The sequence below is a fragment of the Aquarana catesbeiana genome, linkage group LG07, assembly GCF_042186555.1.
Source record: "Aquarana catesbeiana isolate 2022-GZ linkage group LG07, ASM4218655v1, whole genome shotgun sequence".
NCBI classification, from domain to species: Eukaryota; Metazoa; Chordata; class Amphibia; order Anura; family Ranidae; genus Aquarana; species Aquarana catesbeiana.
In genome coordinates this window covers 197,485,977-197,513,458 of record NC_133330.1, presented here as the reverse complement: position 1 = coordinate 197,513,458, position 27,482 = coordinate 197,485,977, and the positions used below count along the sequence as shown (strand labels likewise).

Below are 27,482 nucleotides of genomic sequence, written 5' to 3'. Positions count from 1 at the left end.
GCAGGGATTCAGGTGTGCGCTACGTACAGAGTGCAGGGTTCAGGGGTGCGCTATGTACAGAGCGCAGGGATTCAGGGATGCGCTACATACAGAATGCAGGGGTGTGCTACGTACCAAGTGCAGGGGTTCAGATGTGTGCTACATCCAGAGTGCAGGGGTTCAGGGGTGCTCTGTGCCCAATGTGCAACATCTAATTTCCACCCCTCCTCCTGGGTTCTGACCTCTGCACCCAGCACTCTGCCCCCATCGCTCCACCTCTAAACACATCTTTCTACACACCTCCACCGCCCTTCTCCCCCGTCCCCCCTTTCATCTTCCAAAGCAAACCTCACATTTGTACTCTCCCCTACTGCTACAAGTCCTCAAAAGCCCACCCTCAAGAGGCAGCTGCTGGATGTAAACTAGAACACACAGCCGCCGGAGCCATCAGGTACCTCTGCCACTGACAGGCTATGCCGGACCGACAGAGCATGCCCTCGGCTACATACACAGCCAGCTTCCCTGGGGAGACTGAGGAGGAGAGCGCAGGAGGAGAGGGTGTTGCCAAGCAGGCTGATTTTAAAATTGGCCAGTGTTTCTTCACTACTTTTTCCAGGGCCTTGTATTGTCTATTATAACCCGTAAGGAAGGCCATGTCCATGTTCTTGTTTTTTCTTCTTTTTTTTCTTTTCTTCTAACATTGTTTCTCTATTCATCATTCTTACCCTTTCTTTGAGGGTTTCTAAATCTTTCTTCTTCTAGCCTTTTTCGATGAACCTCTGTATTAATGCATTGGATTGGGCTTCGTAATCTTTTTGGTTGCTACAGTTTCCGTGTACACGCATGAATTGTCCTTTTGGGTATATTCCCTGTCCCTTTTGGATGGTGGCAACTTTTGGTGGGTATGTACCCATTTCTGTCCGTTTTTTGAAGAAAGTTCTGGTGTATAATTTCCTATTTTCCTTATAGACTTGTAAGTCCAGGTAATCAATATTGTGTTTGCTCCAGCTTCCCGTAAAGGAGATTCTATAAATGTTCTGATTAATTGTATCAAAGAATTCTTGTAATGTTTCTTCTGAGCCCCTCCAAACTATCACAATATCATCGATAAAGTTTCAGATTGGTCCTACCACACTATATTTGTTCTTCTTCCCACCTATTCAAAAATAGGTGCTGGCAAAAACAATAGTAAAAGCTGCGCTTAAGGTGAAACAAAAAATATACAGTGTAGTGAAATCTAAGCAGCCTGCATCGAGATCTAGTCTCCAAATCCCACCATAAGTAATAATACAAAAAAGATGCGGCGCTAATACATATTTATAACCTGTGAAATAAATTGATAAAATAATCAAAAGTAATAGTGCAAGATAAATATTATCATACTCTAGTGTCCCAGAATTAATTGTAGACAAGTATAGATAAACGGATAGAATCCAAAAACCAAAAAAGAAAAGTCCGTGATAAATCAAGGAAGAGTGCCAGAAAGGGCCACAACAAAGATGAGGATGCAGTGGGGAGAATCTTCTGTGGTTCCTCACACCCGAGGTGGAATATCAGATATGCTTACCAGATCCCATTGACCGCCATTACAGCGGTCAAAAACAGCACAGGGAAATTTTGGGGCTCCCCACAACCTCAGCTTAATGGTACCGATGGGCGACAGATGATATCTCAGGATTCAAAGAGAAAAAGAACAATCCATCGCATAATATAGTCTGTACAAATGTTTTATTAGAAAGGAATTGCACTTACAAAGCCTCGTTGTAATAATCAGCATATCGTGTACAAAAATCAGTCAGCGCCTCCGTCTGCTGCCTCCGCCTTCCTGGTTCGTGTACAGCCCTACACAAGAACGGACGTGGTGACGTCGTAGGCTCCTCCCTACGCGTTTCGTCACAAGCGGACGTCGTCTGGGGATTGGCCAAGATTCTCCCCACTGCATCCTCATCTTTGTTGTGGCCCTTTCTGGCACTCTTCCTTGATTTATCACGGCCACCCTAAATTAATCAAGTGCAAAGTTGCAGCCGATATACACTTTAAGTGAAATCACTACACTTTAAAAATCTCTCTCTCTCTCTCTCTCTCTATATATATATATATATATATATAAATGTATGTGTACCAATAGACGCACATACACACACACAGTTAGGGATGAGCCGAACACCCCCCTGCCCCCCTGTTCGGTTCGCACCAGAACATGCGAACAGGAAAAAAGTTTGTTCGAACACGCGAACACCGTTAAAGTCTATAGAACACGAACATGAATAATCAAAAGTGCTAATTTTAAAGGCTTATATGCAAGTTATTGTCATAAAAAGTGTTTGGGGACCTGGGTCCTGCCCCAGGGGACATGGATCAATGCAAAAAAAAGTTTTAAAAACGCAGTTTTTTCAGGAGCAGTGATTTTAATAATGCTTAAAGTCAAACAATAAAAGTGTAATATCCCTTTAAATTTCATAGCTGGGGGTGTCTATAGTATGCCTGTAAAGGGGCGCATGTTTCCTGTGTTTAGAACAGTCTGACAGCAAAATGACTTTTCGAAGGAAGAAACCCATTTAAAACTACTCGCGGCTATTGCATTGCCGGTCCGACAATACACATAGAAGTTCATTGATAAAAACGGCATGGGAATTCCCCACAGGGGAACCCCGAACCAAAATTAAAAAAAAAAAAATGACGTGGGGGTCCCCCTAAATTCCATACCAGGCCCTTTAGGTCTGGTATGGATATTAAGGGGAACCCCGGTCAAAATTTAAAAAAAAAATGACGTGGGGGTCCCCCTAAATTCCATACCAGACCCTTCAGGTCTGGTACGGATTTTAAGGGGAACCCCACGCCAAAAAAAAAAAAAAAAAAAACGGTGTGGAGTCCCCCCAAAAATCCATACCAGACCCTTATCCGAGCACGCAACCTGGCAGGCCGCAGGAAAAGAGGGGGGGACAAGAGAGCGCCCCCCCTCCTGAACCATACCAGGCCACATGCCCTCAACATTGGGAGGGTGCTTTGGGGTAGCCCCCCAAAACACCTTGTCCCCATGTTGATGAGGACAAGGGCCTCATCCCCACAACCCTGGCCGGTGGTTGTGGGGGTCTGCGGGCGGGGGGCTTATCGGAATCTGGAAGCTACCTTTAACAAGGGGACCCCCAGATCCCGGCCCTCCCCCCTGTGTGAAATGGTAAGGGGGTACTTACCCCTACCATTTCACTAAAAAACTGTCAAAAATTTTAAAAATGACAAGAGACAGTTAAAGTCTATGGGACACAAAAAAAACATAAGTGCTCATTTTAAAGGCTTACATGCAAGTTATTTTCATAAAAAGCGTTTGGGGACCAGGGTCCTGCCCCAGGGGACATGTATCAATGCAAAAAAAATTTTTAAAAACGGCTTTTTTTTTTGGGAGTAGTGATTTTAATAATGCTTAAAGTGAAACAATCCAAATTAAATATTCCTTTAAATATCGTGCCTGGGGGGCGTCTATAGTATGCCTGTAAAGTGGCGCAGTTTTCCTGTGTTTAGAACAGTACCACATCAAATTTACATTTCTAAAGCAAAAAAAGTTTAAAGTTTAAAATTTAAAACTGATTGCGGCTGTAATGAATTGTCGGGTCTAGGCAATGTGGATAAAACTCATTGAAAAAAACGGTATGGGTTCCCCCCCAGTCCATTACCAGGCCCTTTGGGTCCGGTATTAATATTAAGGGGAACCCGAACCAAAAAAAAAATTGTGTGGAGGTCCCCCCAAAATCCATACCAGGCCCTTCAGGTCTGGTATGGATATTAAGGGGAACCCTGCGCCAATTTTTTTTTTAAAAAATGGTGTAGGGGTCCCCCCGAAATCCATACTAGACCCTTCAGATCTGGTATGGATTTTAAGGGGAACCCTGCGCCAAAATAAAAAAAAAAAACGGCATGGGGTCCCCCCAAAATCCATACCAGACCCTTATCCGAGCACGCAACCTGGCAGGCCACAGGAAAAGAGGGGGGGATGAGAGAGTGCCCCCTTCCTGAACCGTATCAGGCCACATGCCCTCAACATGGGGAGGATGCTTTGGGGTCCCCATGTTGATGGGGACAAGGGCCTCATCCACACAACCCTGTAGTTGCGGGGGTCTGCGGGTGGGGGGCTTATCGGAATCTGGAAGCCCCCTTTAACAAGGGGACTGCCAGATCCCAGCCTCCCCCCTATGTGAATTGGTAACGGGTACATTGTACCTCTACCATTTCACAAAAAAAGTGACAAAAATTGTAAAAAAGACAGGAGACACTTTGGGACAAGTCCTTTATTAAAAAATAAAAAAATAAAAATGTCCCGTGATGTAGATCCATCTCACGCCGCCCGATGAGCTGAAAAAAGAAAAAACAAAGCCGCGACAACTCCACCTCCATGGGAGGCTCCCGCCGAGTGATGCTTCTTCTCGATGACAGCTGTTATATAGCTGAGGGCGGGGCCACTCTGTGACATAAACGGGTGACCCTGCCCCCCCTCTGAGGCCACATGATAGCAGAGGAAGGTGGAGTTGCCAGTTTACGTCACAGAGTGGCCCTGCCCTTAGCTATATAACAGCTGTCATCGAGAAGAAGCGTCACTCGGCGAGAGCCTCCCATGGAGGTGGAGCTGTTGCGGCTTCTTTTTTTCTTTTTTCGGCTCGTCGGGCGGCGTATGATGGATCTACATCACGGGACATTTTTAATTTTTTATTTTTTAACCACTTAAGGATCGAGCCTCTTTCTGAGATTTGTTAAAAACAATTTTTTTTTGTTAGAAAAATACTTAGAACCCCCAAACATTATTTTTAACATAACATAACATTTTTTTCTAACACCCTAGAGAATGAAATCGCGGTCGTTGCAATACTTGTTGCAATACTTGCAAGACAACGGTAAAGTTAGCCCAATTTTTTTTATATTGTGAAAGATAATGTTATGCCGAGTAAATTGATACCCAACATGTCACGCTTCAAAATTGTGCCCGCTCATGGAGTGGCGACAAACTTTTACCCTTAAAAATCTCCATAAGCGTCGTTGCATGTTTTAAGTTACAGAGGAGTTCTAGGGCTAGAATTATTGCTCTCGCTCTACCGATCACGGCGATACCTCACATGTGTGGTTTAAACACCGTTTTCATATGCGGGCGCTAGTCACGTATGTGTTCACTTCTGTATGTGAGCTCGTCGGGACGGGGCGCATTTAAAAAAAAAAAATTCTTATTTATTTTACCTTTTTTTTTTAACCATTTTTACACTGTTTAAAAAAAAAAATGTGTCACTTTTATTCCTATTAAACATCCCTTGTAATAGAAAAAAGCATGACAGGAGCTCTTAAATATGAGATCTGGGATCAAAAAGACCCCAGATCTCATATTTACATTAAAATGCAATAAAAAAAAAATTTGTCATTTAAAAAAATGGGCCTTTAAGAGCTATGGGCGGAAGTGACGTTTTTATCTCACTTGTCTCCATACCCAGGCAGGGGACAGACTCTGCCGACGGCTCCGGTAAGCGGCGAAGAGCACCGGATCACGGGGGGGGGGGGGGCGCTCTCCCACCGCCGATAAAAGTGATCTTGTGGCGAATCCGCCACAGAGACCACTTTTGTCTTAAACCGGACCGCTCACTGAAGACGAGGATACTGGGGTTATGACAGCTAGCTGCTGCCATAACAACGATATCCTCCTTCAAAGTACCGACGTAAAACAACGGTGGGGGATCCGGAAGTGGTTAATAAAGGACTTGTCCCAAAGTGTCTCCTGTCTTTTTTACAATTTTTGTCACTTTCTTTGTGAAATGGTAGGGGTACAATGTACCCGTTACCAATTCACATAGGGGGGAGGCCGGGATCTGGGGGTCCCCTTGTTAAAGGGGGCTTTCAGATTCCGATAAGCCCCCCGCCCGCAGACCCCCACAACCACCGAGCAAGGGTTGTGGGGATGAGGCCCTTGTCCCCATCAACATGGGGACAAGGTGCTTTGGGGACCCCATAGCATCCTCCCCATGTTGAGGGCATGCGGCCTGGTATGGTTCAGGAGGGCGGGCGCTCTCTCGCCCCCCTCTTTTCTTGCGCCCTGCCAGGTTGCTTGCTCAGATAAGGGTCTGGTATGGATTTTGGGGGGACCCCTATGCCATTTTTTTTTAGATTTGGCGCAGGGTTCCCCTTAAAATCCATACCAAACCTAAAGGGTCTGGTATGGATTTTGGGGGGGACCCTCACGCAATTTGTTTTAAAATTTTTGGTTCGGGGTTCCCCTTAATATTCATACCAGACCCAAAGGGCCTGGTAATGGACTGGGGGGGAACCCATACCGTTTTTTTCAATGAGTTTTATCTATATTGCCGAGACCCAACAATTCATTACAGCCGTGATCAGTTTTAAATTACCTTTTTTCCTTTAGAAATGTCATTTTGCTGTGGTACTGTTCTGAACACGGGAAAACTGCACCACTTTACAGGCATACTGTAGACACCCCCCCAGGCACGATATTTAAAGGAATATTTTATTTTTATTGTTTCACAGTGATTTTTTCACTGCTCCCGAAAAAACGTTCGTTTTTAAAACTTTTTTTTTTGCATTGATACATGTCACCTGGGGCAGGACCCAGGTCTCCAAACACTTTTTATGGCAATAACTTGCATATAAGACTTTAAAATGAGCATTTTTGATTTTTCATGTTCGTGTCCCATAGGCTTTAACGGTGTTCGCGTGTTTTTTGCCTGTTCACAAGTTCTGGTGCGAACCGAACCGGGGGGGTGTTCGGCTCATCCTTAGTGATCAAGTACCACCAAAAGAAAGCTCTATTTGTGGGAAAAAAGGATGTCAATGTTGTTTGGGTACAGCGTCGCATGACCGCGCAATTGTCAGTTAAAGCGACGCAGTGCTGTATCGCAAAAAATGGCCTGGTCATTAAGGGGGCAAATCTTCCGGTCCTTAAGTTGTTAAAATGTGCTATTATAATAGGCCGGGGAGGGCATTGTGTTGTCGATTTAGAAATAGCCAGCAGAGGGTGCCAAAGAGTGTGAATGAGTGTAATGTATAGAACTGCATAGGAAAGGGAAGTAATTGATGGAAGCTTGCATCTCTTAGCCCAGTGTTTTTCAACTCCAGTCCTCAAGGTGCCCCAACAGGTCATGTATAAGGCCGGGTTCACACTGTAACCCGCTGCGGATCGTACAGGAGCGCTGTGCGTCCCTGTTCCCCATTTCAGGGACGAATCAGGGACGATTCTATGCCTGAATTCGGCCCTGAAACGGAGCCAAAGACGCGCGTTTCTGTGCAGTGCGCTCCGCAGCCGCAATGGAGATATGTGAACCGGCTCCATGGGGAGCCAGTCACATTCTCCTGCTATGCGAATTGAATGCGGGAAAACCCGCATCTAATTCGCATAGGTGTAAACCCGGCTTTAAGGCTTTCCATTATTTTGCACAGGTGATTTGATCAGTTTCACTGCCTTAGTACTTACCATAGCTGTTTCGTCTGAGGGAAATCCTGAAAACATGACCTGTTGGGGCGCCTTGAAGACTGGAGTTGAGAAACACTTTCTTAGCCAATACAGAGTGCCGATAGAGTCAGGGAGCTGGGTCTTTAACACACAGGCGGAGCTCCGAGGAAAGCGGAATTTCAGGTGGGTAAATTTAATTTCCTGACATTTTCAATCTGTTTTCGTTCGTTGATGAAAATTGGAATAGATGTTTGTCATAGTTATTTTGTAAATTGATGTTATATGAATTTTAATTTTGGTTAGTTTTCGTTACGCATAAAAATGCAGCTAAAGAACATTATGATGAAAATATTTTCGTTTGACGAAATTAACACTGGTATGAGGCAGGATACAGAAGGGTAGAAGAGCTTACAATCTATTAGAGCATAAACTATGGTTATAGAAAGTGGTAGAGCTTAAAATTAATTAGTATATGGGGACAATAAACAAGGTAGAAGAACTTGAAGTCTTATAAGGTATAAAATGATGATACAGAAGATGTGGAAGCTTACAATGTATTAGAATAAATCCATGTGAATGATTCAGCCTGTGGGGGGAGGGGCAATTCTGCTTTGGGCCCCATAAACTCACTGGTGTACAGAGTTACCTCTGAGGAAGGGAGGGAGAGATAAACAACAAGAACAGTTTTTCCCTCAATGCTGAGGAATTACTGATCTTCAGCCATGTTGCTCTGTTAGAGACTTCTTTCTTGCATTCAGCTTTCATGTCACTCTCAGAAATAGGCCTTTGTACACCTTACCAGAGAAAACACAGGCAGTGAATCTCCAGCATTCCATTCAGGATGCCCCCTGGCCCCATGTCGCTTCTGAAAGAATGCAGCTACTGAAGGGCCGTCTCTGTAGTAAACATTTGCTAGCAAGCTTTGGGATTTTACAGGTAAACAACATCAACAACTCCCATTTGTCACGAAGTTGCTAAAACCCTGCTACCTCCATGCTAGCACTCTTTTCTGCACCCTCATACCAGACACACAGTAGCACTTTTGCCACTGGCTGGGGGCCCCTTTCAATGGTGAGCCTAGGGCAACTGTCCCATTTTCCCGTATGGTTAAAGCAGAAGCTGATAGGGGGAATAAAATGACCACAAACTATAAATATAAAGGAGGTTGTTGTTAAGGGCAATAGAAAATTGTCACTGACCACCAATGTACAGGGACTATTATCAGAAGTTCAGTGTAAGCCACAAGCCACCAAATACAAAAGTAGGATAGCGATGGACATTTTGTTGTAATTTACAGATATACTTTTTTTTTACCAGGGTTGTGTTAACACAATGATTAGCAATTGCTGTTATATTTTTTTTAAAGGACCATTACTTAATTTTGACTCTGTGAACTTGAATTTTTGAACTTTAAGTACCAGTTCTTTTGCTTGTGCACTGGGGATTTGACTTGCTGCTATGTACTGCAATGGCCCTCTTTGTGAACTTCACTGGACGTGTGTCAGTTAATTCTTTGTAGACTGGAGTCCTGAGTGGTCTGATCCACTCTGTGAACTGCCCTGAATAGCAGTCAGTACTTTCTAGTAGCTGAACAAGATGGTTATGCCTCATTTCTCACATGATAATTCACTGAACCCATGACTTATTGGGGCTGATTTACTAAAACTGGAGTGTGCAAAATCTGGTGCAGCTCTGCATAGAAACCAATCAGCTTCCAGGTTTTTTTTGTGTCAAAGCTTAATTGAACATGTTGAAGTTAGAAGCTGACTGACTACCATGCAGAGCTGCACCAGATTGTGCACTCTCCAGTTTTAGTAAATAAACCCCATTGGGTCTACAAAATTGACAAGTGACCTAAACTGGCACATTCTTCAATACATATGTTGTTCATCGCACCCTCCAGTCTTAGTTAACATCCAATAATAACACCCTAAACCTTCTTTTGCTAATATACTTTGTCCTAAGGCAGGTATTTGCCTCTGGTGTGAGATTTTAGTGTGCTTCATACAAATTGACAGTGGAGCAAATTGTGATTGCTATATTCATCTCTAATAGCTGTGTGAAGTATACTGTCCATGTCAACTGGACAAAGATATGAAAATAGTCATTTAAGGTAGATTGTAAAAGATTTATACAGTATGATGATACTTGTATTTCCTTGTGGTCAGCCAAGTTTTTCAGTCAGTAGGTGTGCATTTTTCTATGATTTATATATATATATATATATATATATATATATATATATATATATATATATATATATATATATATATATATATATATATTGTGATATGTATCACATTAATATTTATTATGTATGTAAAGATGATACCTTTATAAATGTTGAAAAAGGTCTACATAAATGTATAGAATACAATAAGAGAGCAAAGATCAAATATGACATACTAAATATATTGTTTGTTGCCCTAACAAGAAACTGCATTCTATTTCCAGATCATTCAAGAGAATATAAAGATTTGAGGAACCACACATTTGAAAATACATACACATTTGAATACTTGGATCCGTATACTGTTTATACCATACAAGTTAAAGCATGCAATAATGGGAGCGGAGAGTATCTATGTGGAGGGTCCATATCTTATACAACCATGACAAAACCAGGAAGTAAGTTAGTGCCAGTCTTACCTATATTGTAATCTTCTGTCAAACTGTGAATAAATTTCATATCAAAAGCTGTAAGGCAAACATAATCCGTCTCTTAGTTGATTTACTGTATTGTAGCATCATAACTGGCATGTCTGCAAATATATTTGTTAGGACAACTTTTAAGTGGCATATTTATAAACACCAGGAGAATTTAGTTTCATTGGCAGAAGGTGGCATTAAAGTGGAACATCATTCTCCCATTCAACATTGATTATTTTTAATCCTCATGATGCTAGCATTAGTAAATAGATAAGAAAGTCTAGGCATATGATGCCATACATCTCAGTAGTCTTCAGAAAGAGAGGAGAGAAGGAGGGGTCTTCTCAGCTAAGCACACTCTTCTGCATGCATGCCTGAGCTAAGGGCAGATGGATTCCAGGAAGTAAATGCTACATGAATCATTTGACCTTACTTGAGATGGCCAAGGCAAGTAATGCTAGGGGGGTATTTTGCAAAGTTATTTCTCAATAAAATAAAGCATGGAGACATGGATAGATGGGAGAGTTTACTTTGAATTTTAAAAAAAAATGAACATGTTTTTGGTTTGTGGTGCTCAGATGCAGTAAAGATTCACTTTAACAAATGCAAATGATGTTTTAAAGGCATTATAAACCTTCCTACCTGCACCTTGCATTTTTCACCTGCATAAGTTGTGTACTGATGATGTTGTTTGATGATGTAATTTGTTGAAGTGCACACACATCTGATAGTAGAGTAAATTTTCACATTCCTGTGTCAGAAGATTCAATGTTTCTATGTATATGAAACATGAGGCATCTGACATGGCACTGCACATGTTAATACATGGCCTCTGTCTGTATTCTGAGAACTGACACTTCCTGTGAAGGAATTACATTTTCCATAATCCTTGGGTCTCTCAGTCTAGTGCTTTCCAGACAGGCCTGGTGTAAGGATTTTTGTCTACTTAGGGGAAGGTGCATTTTGCCCCCCCCCCCCCCCACCATTCCCTCTACCCCCTTCACAACGACAGTCCTGAAGCCATTTTTAAAATTTTTTAATTTACATGTTTTAAAAATCATTTTAGACCTTTAGACATTTTAGACCTTTAAACATTTTAGACCTTAAGATCATTCAATACCCCCAAAATATTATTAGTTTTTCCTTGAAAGCAGACACCCTAGACAATAAAATATTTATTACCTAATTTTTTTGGTAAAATCTAAAAGATGAGGTTTTGCTGAGTAAATAGATACCCATGTCAAACCTTAAAATTGTGTGAGCCTGAAACGCTTTAAAAGCCCCTACAGGTCATCAGTTTAGAGTTACACAGGAGCACTGGTGTTAAAATGATTGCTCTTACTCTGGTGTGTGTGCTGATAAACAGTATAACATGTTTAGGACAGTTGCCATTTTCATACGAAGGTGCCCCAATGCACACATTTTTTGTGTGGGGCTCCAAAAATGTTTTATTGTTTTCTAAAAAATGTATATGTCTCCTTTAGTGCTTAAAACATTTTTGGTTTAATTTTTTTACATAACTTTTATTGCTATCACATAGGGGACCAATAGCCCCCTATGTGATAGCATGAAGGTGACAGGTTCTCTTCATGGAGACACCCGGGGTCTATTAGACCCTTGATGTCTCCTCTCTAATCGACTGCAGCTGATGGCACACAGACTGTGTTCTATCCGTGTTTTAATCAGCTGCTTCCCCCAGCACTAATCCTGGAGAATGAAAGTTCCAGTCCAGGAGGTGATGTAATATACAAGAGGGGGCTGAGCAGATGGAGGTTCGCTGAGCTCCCGCTGCTCTTCCCAGTGACACCTGCCATAACAGCACCGGGCATGCAGGGGGGACAGGTGGCACAGCAGAGCAGAGCCTGGTGAACATGGTGGGGGACGGGGGAAGGCAGCACATTGCGGTGGTGGAAGTGGTAGGCGGTTTCACAGCCGCTTCTATCACTTCCACATGAAAGCTGACAGTTTACTTTACTAAAGTACACACAATCCCAGTTGCTATAGCATGTGTGTAAAAAAAAAACAAAAACGTCTGCAGCACTGTAAAAATCCAAATCCCCAGCAAGTATCTGAGAATTCGGATTTTACCATTGGCTCCTGCTGTTGTCAATTACCAGTGAGCCAATCAGGAGACAGAGGTGGTGGGGCCGAGCTGCGGTTCAGTGTGTGAATCAACACACAGAGCTGCGGCTCGGGAGCATGCCTGCTTGGGTGCCCCTGTAAGCTGCTTGCTCTGGGGGCACCCGGCAGGAGGGAGGGGCCAGGAGCGTCGGCATGGGACCTGACAAGAGAAGGATCCGGGCTGCTCTGTGCAATACACTGCACAGAGAGGTACGTATAACATGTTTGTTTATTTTAGAAAAAGAAAAAAAACAAAGACTTTAATATTGCTTTAAAACAACAAAAACATTTGAAAAAGCACAATGCCTGTAAGCTAAAGTTCTCATTTGCAATGGCTTAAATGTGTGGTGAATGTGGATTATGATGATATACTGTAGTTATATTAAATGTGGATCATTCATAAAATCTATTAATTTACATTTTTAAAACATGATGATGTCACAAGGTTACTGGCTCTGACAAATGCAACAGTGGCTATGTTGATTGTGATTATTACTGAGAACTGGATTTCATGTTGGAGAAGGGAAAGTCTAGATGTTGGAAAGAGAGCTATCAATGTGACACAATTACACAAACTTGGATGGGGAATATGCTCCATAAATGAGGCCAATCTCCTGACAAGTGATAGCCATTTATCTGTGGCTTGATTTCTCTACACTTTCCAAATACAGTATATCACTAAATTTGTGTTTTTTGCGCAATAATACAGAATGGTTACTGTCTCACACAGATCAAGGGTTTTACCAGGAACAGAAGGCTTTTTACCTTAAAGCGTTTTTAAAGGAAATATGTTTTTTTAAAGTAACAAACATGGTATACTTACCTGCTTTGTACAATGGTTTTGCACAAAGCAGCCCCAGTCCTCTTTTTTTTGGGTCCCTGGCTCCTCCCCCTTGCCGAGTGGCCCCATAGCAAGCCTCTTGCTATGGGGGCACTCAAGCAGGCTCGCCCCCGAGCCGTGCTTTATGCATCTATTCACAAACGGAGTGCAGTATGGCCCCACCCCCATTATTTCCCCATTGGCTCACTGGCTGTGATTGACAGCAGCAGGAGCCAATGGCTTCTGCTACTGTGTGAGCCAATGAGAAGAGAGAGACCCCGGAGAGCTGCTGGTCTTATGCACATCGATGGATTGAGATGAGGCTCAGGTAAGTATAAGGAGGGACTGGATTGGGGGGGGGGGGGAGATGCACCCAGAAGGTTTTTTACCTTAATGCATAGAACGCATTAAGGAAAAAACGTTGAGCCCTTAGAACCACTTTAATGCAGAGAATGCATTAAGAGAAAAAAACCTTCTTCCTTTAGAACCACTTTAACCCCTTCTCGCTGCCGTATACATATACACTAAATTGTCAAAAGTATTGGGACACCTGCTTTTACATGCAAATGAACTTCAAAGGCATTCCAGTCTTAGTCCGTAGGGTTCAATATTGAGTTGACCCACCCTTTGCAGCTATAACAGCTTCAACTCTTCTGGGAAGGCTGTCCACAAGGTTTAGAAGTGTGTCTATGGGAATGTTTGACCATTCTTCCAGAAGCGCATTTGTGAGGTCAGGCAATGATGTTGGATGAGAAGGCCTGGCTCGCAGTCTCCGCTCTAAACAGGTGTTCTATCAGGTTGAGGTCAGGACTCTGTGCAGGCCAGTCAAGTTCCTCCACCCCAAACTCGCTCATCGATGTCTTTATGGACCTTGCTTTAGGTACTGGTGCTTAATCATGTTGGAACAGGAAGGGGCCATCCTTAAACTGTTCCCACAAAGCCTTTTGTTCCCTTCACTGGAACTAAGGGGCCGAGCCCAACCCCTGAAAAGCAAACCCACACCATAATCCACCCTCCACCAAATGATTTGGACCACTGCACAAAGCAAGGTCCATAAAGACATGGACGAGAAGGCCTGGCACGCAGTCTCCGCTCTAATTCATCTAAAAGGTGTTCTATAGGGTTGAGGTCAGGACTCTGTGCAGACCAGTCAAGTTCCTCCACCCCAAACTTGCTCAGCCATGTCTTTATGGATCTTGCTTTGTGCACTGGTCCAAATCATTTGGTGGAGGGGGGATTGTGGTGTGGGTAAGGCATCAGCAGACATATTGGACAATGTCATGCTCTCAACTTTGTGGGAACAGTTTGGGGATGGTGTATGGGGGGGGGGGGAGAACTGTACAGTATATATGGATGGTGTTGGGGGGGGGGCTGTAAATATGGATGGTGTATGGGGGGGAATGTATATATGGATGGTGTATGGGGGGGAAGGACTGTATATATAGATGGTGTATGGGGGACTGTATATATATGGATGGGGTATGGGGGGACTGTATATATGAATGGTGCATGGGGGGGAACTGTATATATGGATGGTGTATGGGGGGGACTGTATATATGGATGGTGTATGGGGAAGACTGTATATATGGATGGTGTATGGGGGGACTGTACATATGGATGGTGTATGGGGGGGACTGTATATATAGATGGTGCATGGCAGGATTGTATATCTGGATGGTGCATGGGGTGGACTGTATATATGGATGGTGTATGGTGTATGGGGGGGGACTATATATATGGATGGCGTATGGGGGGGACTATATATATGGATGGCGTATGGGGGGACTATATATATGGATGGCGTATGGGGGTGACTGTATATATGGATGGTGTATGGGGGAAACTGTATATATGGATGGTGCATGGGGGGGCTCTATATATGGATGGTGTATGGGGGGGAACTGTATATATGGATGGTGTATGGGGGGAGGACTGTACATATGGATGGTGTATGGGGGGGACTGTATATATGGATGGTGTATGGGGGGACTGTATATATGGATGGTGTATGGGGGGACTGTATATATGGATGGTGTATGGGGAACCGTATATATGGATGGTGTATGCGGGGACTGTATATATATGGATGGTGCATGGGGGGACTGTATATATGGATGGTGTATGGGGGACCGTATATATGGATGGTGTATGGGGGACCATATATATGGATGGTGTTTGGGGGGGGGCTGTAAATATGGATGGTGTATGGGGGGGCAAGACTGTATATATGGATGGTGTATGGGGGGGAATGTATATATGGATGGTGTATGGGGGGAAGGACTATATATATAGATGGTGTATGGGGGACTGTATATATATGGATGGGGTAATGGGGGACTGTATATATGGATGGTGCATGGGGGGGGGACTGTATATATGGATGGTGTATGGGGGGACTGTATATATGGATGGTGTATGGGGGGACTGTATATATGGATGGTGCATAGGGGGGAGGAACTGTATATATGGATGGTGTATGGGGAGGACTGTATATATGGATGGTGTATGGGGGGACTGTACATATGGATGGTGTATGGGGGGACTGTATATATAGATGGTGCATGGCAGGATTGTATATCTGGATGGTGCATGGGGTGGACTGTATATATGGCTGGTGTATGGTGTATGGGGGGGGGGGGACTATATATATGGATGGTGTATGGGGGACTGGATGGTGCATGGAGGGACTGTATATATATGGATGGTGTATGGGGGGGACTGTATATATGGATGGTGCATGGGGGGGGACTGTATATATGGATGGTGTATGGGGAGGACTGTATATATGGATGGTGTATGGGGGGACTGTACATATGGATGGTGTATGGGGGGACTGTATATATAGATGGTGCATGGCAGGATTGTATATCTGGATGGTGCATGGGGTGGACTGTATATATGGATGGTGTATGGTGTATGGGGGGGGGGACTATATATATGGATGGTGTATGGGGGACTGGATGGTGCATGGAGGGACTGTATATATATGGATGGTGTATGGGGGGGACTGTATATATGGATGGTGCATGGGGGGGACTGTATATATGGATGGTGTATGGGGAGGACTGTATATATGGATGGTGTATGGGGGGACTGTACATATGGATGGTGTATGGGGGGACTGTATATATAGATGGTGCATGGCAGGATTGTATATCTGGATGGTGCATGGGGTGGACTGTATATATGGATGGTGTATGGTGTATGGGGGGGGGGGGACTATATATATGGATGGTGTATGGGGGACTGGATGGTGCATGGAGGGACTGTATATATATATGGATGGTGTATGGGGGGGACTGTATATATGGATGGTGCATGGGGGGGGACTGTATATATGGATGGTTTATGGTGTTTGGGGGGACTATAAATATGGATGGTGTATGGGGGGGGCTGTATATATAACGATGGTGCATGGGGGGGACTGTATATATGGATGGTGTATGGTGTATAGAGAGGACTGTATATATGAATGGTGTATGGAGGACTGTATATATGGATGGTGTATGGGGGGACTGTATATATATGGATGGTGTATGGGGGGACTGTATATATGGATGGTGCATGGGGGGGGGACTGTATATATGGATGGTGTATGGTGTCTGGGGAGGACTGTATATATGAATGGTGTATGGAGGACTGTATATTTGGATGGTGTATGGGGGGACTGTATATATGGATGGTGCATGGGGAGGACTGTATATATGGATGGTGTATGGGGGGACTGTATATATATGGATGGGGTATGGGGGGACTGTATATATTGATGGTGCATGGGGGGGACTGTATATATGGATGGTGTATGGGGGGACTGTATATATGGATGGTGTATGGGGGAGAACTGTATATATGGATGGTGTAAGGGGGTGGACTGTTCATATGGATGGTGTATGGGGGGGGACTGTATATATAGATGGTGCATGGCGGGATTGTATATATGGATGGTGCATGGGGGGGACTGTATATATGGATGGTGTATGGTGTATGGGGGGACTATATATATCTGGATGGTGTATGGGGGACTGTATATATGGATGGTGTATGGGGGGACTGTATATATATATGGATGGTGCATGGGGGACTGTATATATGGATGGTGTATGGGGGACTGTATATATGGATGGTGCATGGGGGGACTGTATATATGGATGGTTTATGGTGTTTGGGGGGGGGGACTATATACATGGATGGTGTATGGGGGACTGTATATATGGATGGTGTATGGGGGACTGTATATATGGATGGTGCATGGGGGGACTGTATATATGGATGGTTTATGGTGTTTGGGGGGGGGGGACTATATATATATATATATATGGATGGTGTATGGGGGGCTGTATATATAAAGATGGTGCATGGGAGGGGGCAGTATATATGGATGGTGTATGGTGTATGGGGAGAACTGTATAAATGAATGGTGTATGGAGGACTGTATATATGGATGGTGTATGGGGGGGACTGTATATATATATGGATGGTGTATGGGGGGACTGTATATATGGATGGTGCATGGGGGGGACTGTATATATGGATGGTGTAAGGGGGTGGACTGTTCATATGGATGGTGTATGAGGGGGGACTGTATATATAGATGGTGCATGGCGGGATTGTATATATGGATGGTGCATGGGGGGACTGTATATATGGATGGTGTATGGTGTATGGGGGGACTATATATATCTGGATGGTGTATGGGGGACTGTATATATGGATGGTGTATGGGGGGACTGTATATATATGGATGGTGCATGGGGGACTGTATATATGGATGGTGTATGGGGGACTGTATATATGGATGGTGCATGGGGGGCACTGTATATATGGATGGTTTATGGTGTTTGGGGGGGGACTATATACATGGATGGTGTATGGGGGGCTGTATATATAAAGATGGTGCATGGGGGGGCAGTATATATGGATGGTGTATGGTGTATGGAGGACTGTATATTTGGATGGTGTATGGGGGGACTGTATATATGGATGGTGCATGGGGAGGACTGTATATATGGATGGTGTATGGGGGGACTGTATATATATATGGATGAGGTATGGAGGGACTGTATATATTGATGGTGCATGGGGGGGACTGTATATATGGATGGTGTATGGGGGGACTGTATATATGGATGGTGTATGGGGGAGAACTGTATATATGGATGGTGCATGGGGGGGACTGTATATATGGATGGTGTATGGGGGGACTATATATATCTGGATGGTGTATGGGGGACTGTATATATGGATGGTGTATGGGGGGACTGTGTATATATATGGATGGTGCATGGGGGACTGTATATATGGATGGTGTATGGGGGACTGTATATATGGATGGTGCATGGGGGGACTGTATATATGGATGGTTTATGGTGTTTGGGGGGGGGGACTATATATATGGATGGTGTATGGGGGGCTGTATATATAAAGATGGTGCATGGGAGGGGGCAGTATATATGGATGGTGTATGGTGTATGGGGAGAACTGTATATATGAAAGGTGTATGGAGGACTGTATATATGGATGGTGTATGGGGGGGACTGTATATATATGGATGGTGTATGGGGGGACTGTATATATGGATGGTGCATGGGGGGGACTGTATATATGGATGGTGTATGGTGAGGACTGTATATATGAATGTGTATGGAGGACTGTATATATGGATGGTGTATGGGGGGACTGTATATATTTATGGATGGTGTATGGGGCTACTGCATATATGGATGGTGCATGGGGGGGACTGTATATATGGATGGTGCATGGGGGGGGACTGTATATATGGATGGTGTATGGGGGACTGTATATATGGATGGTGCATGGGGGGACTGTATATATGGATGGTGTATGGGGAGAGAACTGTATATATGGATGGTGTATGGGGGAACTGTATATATGGATGGTGCATGGGGGGACTGTATATATGGATGGTGCATGGGGGGGACTGTATATATGGATGGTGTATGATGTATGGGGGGGCTGTATATATGGATGGTGTATGGGGGACTGTATATATGGATGGTGTATGGGGGGACTGTACATATGGATTGTGTATGGGGGAAGAACTGTATATATGGATGGTGTATGGGGGGACTTTATATATATGGATGGTGCATGGGGGGGACTGTATATATAGATGGTGTATGGGGGGACTGTATATATAGATGGTGTATGGGGGGTGCTGTATATATTGATGGTGTATGGGGGGAAGACTGTACATATGGATGGTGTATGGGGAGAGAACTGTATATATGCATGGTGTATGGGGGGACTGTATATATGGATGGTGCATGGGGGGACTGTATATATGGATGGTGCATGGGGGGGACTGTATATATGGATGGTGCATGGGGGGGACTGTATATATGGATGGTGTATGATGTATGGGGGGACTGTATATATGGATGGTGTATGGGGGACTATATATATGGATGGTGTATGGGGGACTATATATATGGATGGTGTATGGGGGAGACTGTATATATGGATGGTGCATGGGGGGGCTGTATATATGGATGGTGTATGGGGGGGACTGTATATATGGATGGTGTATAGGGGGGACTGAATATATGGATGGTGCATGGGGGGACTGTATATATGGATGGTGCATGGGGGGGACTGTATATATGGATGGTGCATGGGGGGGACTGTATATATGGATGGTGTATGATGTATGGGGGGACTGTATATATGGATGGTGTATGGGGGACTGTATATATGGATGGTGTATGGGGGACTATATATATGGATGGTGTATGGGGGAGACTGTATATATGGATGGTGCATGGGGGGGCTGTATATATGGATGGTGTATGGGGGGGACTGTATATATGGATGGTGTATAGGGGGGACTGAATATATGGATGGTGTATGGGGGGACTGTATATATGGATTGTGTATGGGGAAGAACTGTATATATGGATGGTGTGTGTGTGGGACTTTATATATATGGATGGTGCATGGGGGGGACTGTATATATGGATGGTGTATGTTGGGAGGACTGTATATATGGATGGTGTATGGGGGGACTGTATATATGGATGGTGTATGTGGGGGACTGTAGATATGGATGGTGTATGTGGGGGGACTGTAGATATGGATGGTGTATGTGGGGGGACTGTATATATGGATGGTGTATGGGGAGCGGACTGTATATATAGATGGTGTATGAGGGGGACTGTATATATGGATGGTGTATGGGGGTTACTGTATATATGGATGATGTATGGGGGGGGGGCTTTATATATGGATGGTGTATGGGGGGCTGTATATATGGATGGTGTATGGGGGGGACTGTATATATGGATGGTGTAATGGGGGGGACTGTATATATGGATGGTGTATGGGGAGGACTGTATATATGGATGGTGTATGGGGGGGGGACTGTATATATGGATGGTGTATGGGGGGACTGTATATATGGATGGTGTATGTTGGGAGAACTGTATATATGGATGGTGTGTGTGTGGGACTTTATATATATGGATGGTGCATGGGGGGGACTGTATATATGGATGGTGTATGTTGGGAGGACTGTATATATGGATGGTGTATGGGGGGACTGTATATATGGATGGTGTATGTGGGGGACTGTAGATATGGATGGTGTATGTGGGGGGACTGTAGATATGGATGGTGTATGTGGGGGGACTGTATATATGGATGGTGTATGGGGAGCGGACTGTATATATAGATGGTGTATGAGGGGGACTGTATATATGGATGGTGTATGGGGGTTACTGTATATATGGATGATGTATGGGGGGGGGGGGCTTTATATATGGATGGTGTATGGGGGGCTGTATATATGGATGGTGTATGGGGGGGACTGTATATATGGATGGTGTAATGGGGGGGACTGTATATATGGATGGTGTATGGGGAGGACTGTATATATGGATGGTCTATGGGGGGGACTGTATATATAGATGGTGTATGGGGGGGACTGTATATATGGATGGTGTATGGGGGGGACTGTATATATGGATGGTGTATGGGGGGACTGTATATGTGGATGGTGTATGGGGGACGACTGTATATATGGATGGTTTATGGGGGGGACTGTATATGTGGATGGTGCATGGGGGGGGGGACTGTATATATGGACGGTGTATGGGGGGGACTGTATATATGGATGGTGTATGAGGGGACTGTATATATGGATGGTGTATGAGGGGAGGAATGTATATATAGATAGTGTATGGTGGGTGGGGAAGTGGTGAGGACTGTATGTATGTATGTATGTATGGTGTATGGGGGGAGGGGTGAGAACCCTTTGAAATCCTGATATACTAACATCGCAAAGAGCCCTTTCATACTGGGGCGGGCGGCGGCGGTAAAGCGCTGCTATTATAAGCAGCGCTTTACCGTCGGTATGCGGCCGCTAGCGGGGCGGTTTTACCCCCCGCTAGCGGCCGAGAAATGGTTAAAAACCACCGCAAAGCACCTCTGCAGAGGTGCTTTGCCGGCAATATAGCCGCGCCGTCCCATTGATTTCAATGGGCAGGAGCGGTATACACACCGCTCCTTCACCGCTCCGAAGATGCTGCTAGCAGGACTTTTTTTACCGTCCTGCCAGCGCATCGCTCCAGTGTGAAAGCCCTCGGGGCTTTCACACTGGAATTAAGGCAGCGGCACTTTCGGGTCGGTTTGCATGCGCTATTATTAGCGCAATAGCGCCTGCAAACCGCCCCAGTGTGAAAGGGCTCAAAATCTTACTTTACAAGCTAGTCTCCCAGCGCGATCTCTGCACACTTTTCAACAGAACAGCAGGGAATGGGGAGGCTCTGCCTTCAACCCCACCTCTGTGTCCCTTCTGCAGCCAGAGGAGAGCACACGGCAAGATGGAGGCGCCGCCTCTGCCTCTGTGTCACGTCTGTAGCCAGCTCTTCGGCACACTGAGCGGACGGAGGCGCGCCGCTGACACTGACAGTGCAGGTGTAGATAGGGAGGCAGCAGTAGCAGGAGCAGAAATCATATCGGACCCGATCTCGGCACAGCTTAGGCACAGGAACAGTGAGCCAATGGCAGGCAGAGACCCGGACACATGTTTCAAATTCCATAGAAACATCGATGTCGCCCTTTGGACTTTGAATGAGGTGTGCACAATTGGTCGATATAATTGACAAATGTAAATACAGTAAAGTATTTATTACAGAAATAGTCACACATAAAACATGTTTCAAATCTCAGACTGTCCGGGTGAATCCTGGACAGGTGACAACCCTAAGCCCGCCCCTGTATCCCCTGTATACCTAGCTCCCTGCTAGGGGAGAAAAATGTAAACAAACAAAAGTGTGTATAAAAAAATAGAAAAAAAATAGCTAGGTGACCTTGATCTAGCTTATTTTTCTTTCTATTATTTTTTTTATACACACTTTTGTGTGCCTGAAGTCAGTGCCATGATTAGTGTTAAGTTAAGTGTCAAAGGTCAGGGTGAGTTTATTTTGGGTAGGATTGTTTTTTAAAAACATTATTTAAATTAGTATCAATGCCAGTATATTTTAGGTAGGATAAAAAAAGCAAAATGTGCACTATTGTTTAGGGTCTCTACTACAGGTGCAAACAACAAATAACATACACATATGTGATGCTGCAGCCCTCGGGAACAGGAGAATTTATTTTGGATTGTTCTTTAATGGAAATTTATGGTAATAGCAAAAAATGTACAGCTAAATTTAAAAAAATATATTGTTTTTACTATTTTGGGTCAGTTTTACTTTGATAATTAAAAACAATCAGGAGATATCCATTGCCATTTGCCACCAAATTAAAGCCCAATTTGTTCTGAAAAAAAAAAAAAGGTATAATTCACCTGGATACACAAAGAAGTTGTGATGATATGTACAGTTTTAATAACACATTTCAAAGTTGCTAAATTGTGTTCATGATTGGTTTTACCACTGTCATGAAGGGGTAAGATATTTGTCCCTCCTGAATGAGTGTCCCTCTTGAATTTGAAAATCCTTCTGTTCAGTTCAGCCAAACATTTTGTTTACTTAACTGCATTGTATTGTGTTTTCCTATTCATGAAAAGGTATTTAATGGGCCTAATTTGTGAAGTGTGAAGAGGAATATCAGAAAATGTGAAAATGCTTACTGCGCACATCCAATTACACTCAGAGGAAGTTTCTGTTATGTTTAATTTACCTGCACATGATTTTATGCCTGAAGTGAATGTAGGTCCATGTCTCCTATCTTCACTATTTAATAAACTAAACCCTTTATTGCCACTACTCATTAATTCTGCTTTAGATCAGTTCTTTTACATTCTGTAATATTTGTTCTATTTTTGATGATTTATTTTACAGTACCAACTGCTGTTCAAAACATTAAGACAAAGATAAGTTCAAAAAGTAATAATGAGATCATAATAACATGCGATCCTCCCCAAGGAAAAAATGGAAAAGACGGCAGATATAAACTATATATATATAGTTTAGATGACAAAACGCATGAGGCTGAGAAATGTAAATTCATTATATCCGGCCTTAGCTATCTGACAACATACACATTTACGGTAAGAAAAAAGAAAATATTTTGATATTATATATGTAAATAATGGTTTTATGTTCTATGGTTTCCTGTTTCTGCTTGTAGTTCAATATCTGCTTTGATTAATATCCTAGATTTATTGTAAATGAAGAATACAGGAGGTGAAATGCAGTTGTACCTACCCCTTAGCTTCAGGCTATTATAGAGACTGTATGTTCATATTAATACTATAGAGCAGGCATCACTAAATGGCAGACCGCGGTCCGGACCAAGTGACAGTAGTCTGGATCTCTGCAGCTACATCATTTAGCTGCCTGTGTCCTCTGGTCCTTCCACTGCTGTCATCTTCACAGCAGGGCAGAGCGGGAGGTGTGATCAGTCAGCATGGAGGGGAGGGAGCTGCTCCACTGTTCAAGTTAACAAGTGACCGGTTGGTAGCTACTATGTGGGGTGGTCCTAGCAACCAATCACTCACTTATTAACAGGAGAAGTTGGGAAAATGCAATCACACATTCAGACCGAAAACCTCTCCCTTTCTCTGCTAAGTAAAGTAGGACAGAAAGGTGAGGGGGAGGGACGAACAGACTGTTATAAAGGAAGGGGATCTGTGCTGTTAAGGTGAGCTGCCTTATGCAAAGAGTGCACTACTATGTAAAGGGAAGAAACAAGATGTAACAGGTGCTGTGATTCAAAGAGGGAGTGCTATATTATAAAAGGGGGGCTGTACTTTTTACAAGGGAGGGGGGGGGCTTTGATGTGGCTGGGGCTGTGATGTAAATGGGAAAGTGATATAAAAGGGGGTGCTAAATAAAGGGGGGCTGTTTTGTAAGAGGGGGGACTTTTTTGTGAAGGGAGGCTGTAATCTAAAGGGGGTCTGTGATGTGAAGACGGGGGACTATGATGCAAAGGGGGATGGCAAGGTAAAGATGAGGGACTGTGATGTAAATATGGGGAACTGTGATGTAAAGACAGGGGACTATGATGCAAAGGATGAGCTGCAATGTCAAAATGAGACTTGATGTAATTATCGGGGACTGCGATGTAAAATGGGGGTACTGTAATGGAAAGGGGGCCAACTGTGATGGAAAGATGGGGGACTGTGATGCCAAGGAAGAAACTGTATTGTAAAAGGGGCTGTGTTGTAAAAGATTGTGTTGTGATGTAAATGAGGGGACTGGGATTTGAAGGGGGCTGTGATGTGAAGGGGTGCTTATTAATAACACAAACACAAACATGAGATTCTGATATAGTTTTTAATAGTTTAGGATTGACAAGTGATTAATATTGGTGTTGTATTTGAAATAAAATGCTTAACTTAAAACTAACAGAAGTAAAGGATACATGTGGAATTTGGAGAATGGCTGCCACATTGGAAGAGTTCTGCAAAAAAGGAGGTGGTGGACAGGTTCAGTGGTTGATTTTCCTCTGTCTTTAGCCCAAGAGTGTGCACGTCCTCTCCCTTGCCTTGGGAACAAGCAGAATTCGCACAGCATCCCAAAGGTCAGAGGACTGATTGGCCTCTACAGGCTGCACTAGGGAGGATGTGTTGTCATCAAAGAGAAGGAGTAGTAGGTGAAGAGTCCAGAAACTTCAGGATCAGCCTCAGAACCACTCTCCATGTCCCTGCCAATGTGACTAAGGGTGGAAGCAGTGGTGGGGTATGCAGTGGCAGAGTTGCTGGGTGGAAGAATGGTTCAGCGTCTGTGGTTTTGAGCTTCAGTGCAAGTGGTGCTGGGAGACAGGAAGTTGCATAGACAGGGGCAGGTAAGGGTGGGGCCACCTGGAGACGTCACCTAATGGTACCGACCTCTTGTGACATCACAATGTCAGCATGCGCAGGTCTGTGACATCACAAGGGGAGGCAGTGTTTTATTCTTTTTTTTTTTTTTCAATAGTTCCGAGTTGCAACTGCGAGTCAATTTAAATGTGATTTGACTAATTTTTTTTCTTTAGAAATGTCGTTTTTTCTGCAGCATGTCCCATGCATGCTACAGATGAGACACTTTACAGTCAGACTAAGGGAACCCCCCAGTCACTATATTTAAAGGAATTTAAAAAAAAAAATTGTTGCACTTCATCAATCATTGCTTCTAAAAAAAATCATATTTAAAAAAAAAAAATGTTTGCCATGATACATGTCCCCCAGGACAGTACCCAGACCCCCATACCCCTTTTATGGCCACTTACTTGCATATAAGCCTTCAAAATGGGCACTTTTGATTTTTCCTGTTTGGCTCCCATAGACTTTAATGGGCTTCGCAGTTCAGGTTAGAACTTTTCTCCTGTTCGGGAATTTTGCTGCGAATTGAACAGTAGGGTGTTCGGCCCATCTGTACTAGCTAGTTAAGGTTGCCCTAGCTAAGTTTGCTGGCTTTTTGGGGTTCGGCCTCCCATCCTGTGTATTTATAAAAGGGAGAGGGAATCCATATCACCTCAGGAGTCTGAGTCGTAGAAAGATAGGTAGAAGAAGAGGGCCGCTGGGACTTGTGGTCTGCTCCAAGGAACACTGACTCATTGGGGCACCATTACTATGGACACTGCCATTCTGGACTTACCCTTTATGGACTCTTCCTATGCAGGTATGTTGGGGCAGCCACAGTAAGCTTTAGTTACATAGTTAAATAGTAGGTAAGTTTGAATAAAGACAATAGTCCATCCAGTTCAACATGTGTAGGTGCATTTGTGTCAGTGTCTATATTTATTTCCCTTATCCCTGTATGTTGTGTTCTTTAAGATGTACATCCAAGAGTCTTTTAAAAATATCCATACTCCCCGCTGCCACCACCAATTGTGGAATAGAGTTCCACATTCTTATTGCCCTGACAGTAAAAAAACATGTGCAGTTTAAGGTTTAACCGCTTCTCCTCCAATCTCATTGTGTGGCCCCGTCACCTTTTACACTCCTTGAGACAGAATAGTTTTGTTACTATGCTGGGATCACCATTCAGGTATTTCTAAATCGTTATCATATCTCCTCTCAAGCTTCCTTTTTCCAGTGAGAATAAATGTAGTGCTTGCAGTCGTTCCCTGTAATTGAGGTCCTCCAGTCCTCCTATTAGTTTTGTTGCCCTTCTTTGGATTCTCTCCAGTTCCAGCATATTCCTTCTGAAGACTGGTGACCAGAACTGGACAGAGTACTCCAGATGTGGTCTGACCAGAGTTTTATAAAGTGTTAGGATTATCGTTTTATCTCTGGAGTATATCCCTTTTTTATGCATGCTAATATTCTGCCGGCTTTGGTAGCTGTAGCTTGACATTGCATGCTATTGCTCAATCTGTCACCTACTACAGACCCCCAGATCTTTATCTATCCTTGATACCCCCAGCGGTTTTCCTGCTAGTGAGTAGTTTGCATTTACCCTGTTTCCCCGAAAATAAGACCTAGCGTGATTGTCGGTGATGGCTGCAATATAAGCCCTACCCCCCAAATTAACCCCAGTTAAAGTCCTTGTAGGTCTTATTTTCAGGGTAGGGCTTATTTACGGGGGAAACAAGGTAGGGCTTATTTGGGGGGCTTATATTGCAGCCATCACCGACAATCACGCTAGGTCTTATTTTCGGGGAACCAGGGTATGTATTTTGCCCCAAAGGGCATTACTTTACATTTCTCCACATTAAACTTCATTTGCCATGTATTTGCCCTCTCCATTAATTTGTTCAGGTCTTTCTGTACAATTTCTATATCCTGATGTGAAGTTATTGCCCTGCTTAATTTTGTGTCGTCTGCAAAAACTGAGATTGAGTTATTTATCCCATCCTCTATATCATTTATGAATAAATTAAATAGAATTGATCCCAAGACAGAACCTTGGGGTTCCTCACTTAACCACTCCAGACCAGTCTAAGTACATGTTATTTATCCCCATCCTTTGGACACGCCCCATAACCAGTTTTCCCTTATCGTCTTTCAGGACAGCACTTGAGAGAGTGACTCCTCCCCTTGCCAACAGGAAACACCTCTTCCACCAAACTTTAAAAGGAGGCTCCTT

At 43.8% G+C, this 27,482-nt stretch overlaps 1 protein-coding gene across 11 annotated transcripts in view; it reads left to right on the top strand.

Annotated features, from left to right (window-relative positions):
• Positions 1 to 27,482, top strand: part of PTPRC (protein tyrosine phosphatase receptor type C) — a 279,056-nt gene that overhangs the window by 141,029 nt on the left and 110,545 nt on the right. For all 11 annotated transcript variants that reach the window (XM_073592959.1, XM_073592956.1, XM_073592958.1 and 8 more), the window contains 2 exons: positions 9,869 to 10,042; positions 23,310 to 23,518. In XM_073592959.1, coding sequence (XP_073449060.1) covers positions 9,869 to 10,042; positions 23,310 to 23,518 — 383 coding nt within the window. The remainder of the gene's footprint in view (positions 1 to 9,868; positions 10,043 to 23,309; positions 23,519 to 27,482) is intronic.